This window comes from Nothoprocta perdicaria, unplaced genomic scaffold, assembly GCF_003342845.1.
Source record: "Nothoprocta perdicaria isolate Ctin4 unplaced genomic scaffold, notPer1 scaffold_252, whole genome shotgun sequence".
Lineage (NCBI taxonomy): Eukaryota > Metazoa > Chordata > Aves > Tinamiformes > Tinamidae > Nothoprocta > Nothoprocta perdicaria.
In genome coordinates this window covers 261,036-262,377 of record NW_020455480.1, presented here as the reverse complement: position 1 = coordinate 262,377, position 1,342 = coordinate 261,036, and the positions used below count along the sequence as shown (strand labels likewise).

Below are 1,342 nucleotides of genomic sequence, written 5' to 3'. Positions count from 1 at the left end.
CGGCGCCGCTGTGGCAGCCGGAGCCGCTGCAGCTGCAGCACCCCCCTGTGCATCCCTGTGGGTGCCTGCGGGTGCTGGCCGCGCTCCGGCGCCCTGAGCTGCACCCGCTCCCAGCGGCTGTGCCCCAGTCACCCGGCGGGATGGGCTGGCGATTCGGGGATGCTGCGCAGGGAGATGCTGGGCGGGGACGCCCGGGCAGCCAAGCGAGCACAGCAGCCGGGGCAGCAGCTCCTGGCACCGCCCGCAGCCCGGCCTCACGGTGCACCCGCCGCTGCCAGGTGTCCCACGCACCGCAGCCATGGCGAACAAGGGCCCCGCGTACGGCATGAGCCGGGACGTGCAGTCCAAGATCGAGAAGAAGTACGACGAGGAGCTGGAGGACCGGCTCGTGGAGTGGATCGTGGCGCAGTGCGGCTCCTCCGTGGGCCGCCCCGACCGCGGCCGCCTGGGCTTCCAGGTCTGGCTGAAGAACGGCATCGTAAGTGCTGCGTCGCGGAGCCGCCGTGCCCGCCGTGCCCACCGCGGCCGTGCGTGTGCCCATGCCCGCCGTACCGGTGCTGAGCACGGCCTCTCGCCCCGGCAGGTGCTCAGCCAGCTGGTGAACAGCCTCTACCCCGACGGCTCCAAGCCCGTCAAGATCCCCGAGGCGCCGCCCACCATGGTCTTCAAGCAGATGGAGCAGATCGCGCAGTTCCTCAAGGCGGCCGAGGACTACGGCGTCGTCAAGACAGACATGTTCCAGACCGTGGACCTCTTCGAGGGTGCGTGGGGCGGGCGGGTGCGCGCCGGGGGGGCCGGGACCGGGCCGCGCTCACACGCCTCCTCCCTCCACAGCCAAGGACATGGCCGCGGTGCAGAGGACGCTGGTGGCCCTGGGGAGCCTCGCGGTGACCAAGAACGACGGCCACTATCACGGGGACCCCAACTGGTTCATGAAGTAAGTGGGGCCCCCGGGACCCTCTGCGTCCCCTGCTTCCCCTTGGGGCTGGGCTTGGCCTTCCACGGTGGCACCTGGCGGGCACGTGTCCGCGGGCTGCCCGCCTTGGGGGTGCGTTTGGGGCCCTGCACAGGTGGCGGTGGCCCACATGTGCCACGTGCCCCACGCTCGCCCGCAGGAAGGCGCAGGAGCACAAGCGCGACTTCACCGAGAGCCAGCTGAAGGAGGGCAAGAACGTCATCGGCCTACAGATGGGCAGCAACAAGGGCGCGTCACAGGCGGGCATGAGCTACGGGCGGCCCCGGCAGATCATCAGCTAGGCCGCCGGCCCGCGCCGCAGCCGACCCTCGGCCCGCGCCCCCGCCCTGCGCCCCGCGCCCCCCGCTATTTATTGGAAGCACCGAG

General features: G+C 71.8%; 1 protein-coding gene across 1 annotated transcript; it reads left to right on the top strand.

The window, feature by feature from the left end:
• The first annotated feature begins 284 nt into the window (after nucleotides 1-284).
• TAGLN (transgelin) lies at nucleotides 285-1,335 on the top strand. Its single transcript, XM_026040320.1, has 4 exons — nucleotides 285-478; nucleotides 584-761; nucleotides 835-937; nucleotides 1,116-1,335. Exons 1-4 carry the CDS (start codon nucleotides 299-301, stop codon nucleotides 1,255-1,257), a joined length of 603 nt encoding a protein of 200 aa, XP_025896105.1. The 5' UTR covers nucleotides 285-298; the 3' UTR covers nucleotides 1,258-1,335.
• The last annotated feature ends 7 nt before the right edge of the window (nucleotides 1,336-1,342 follow it).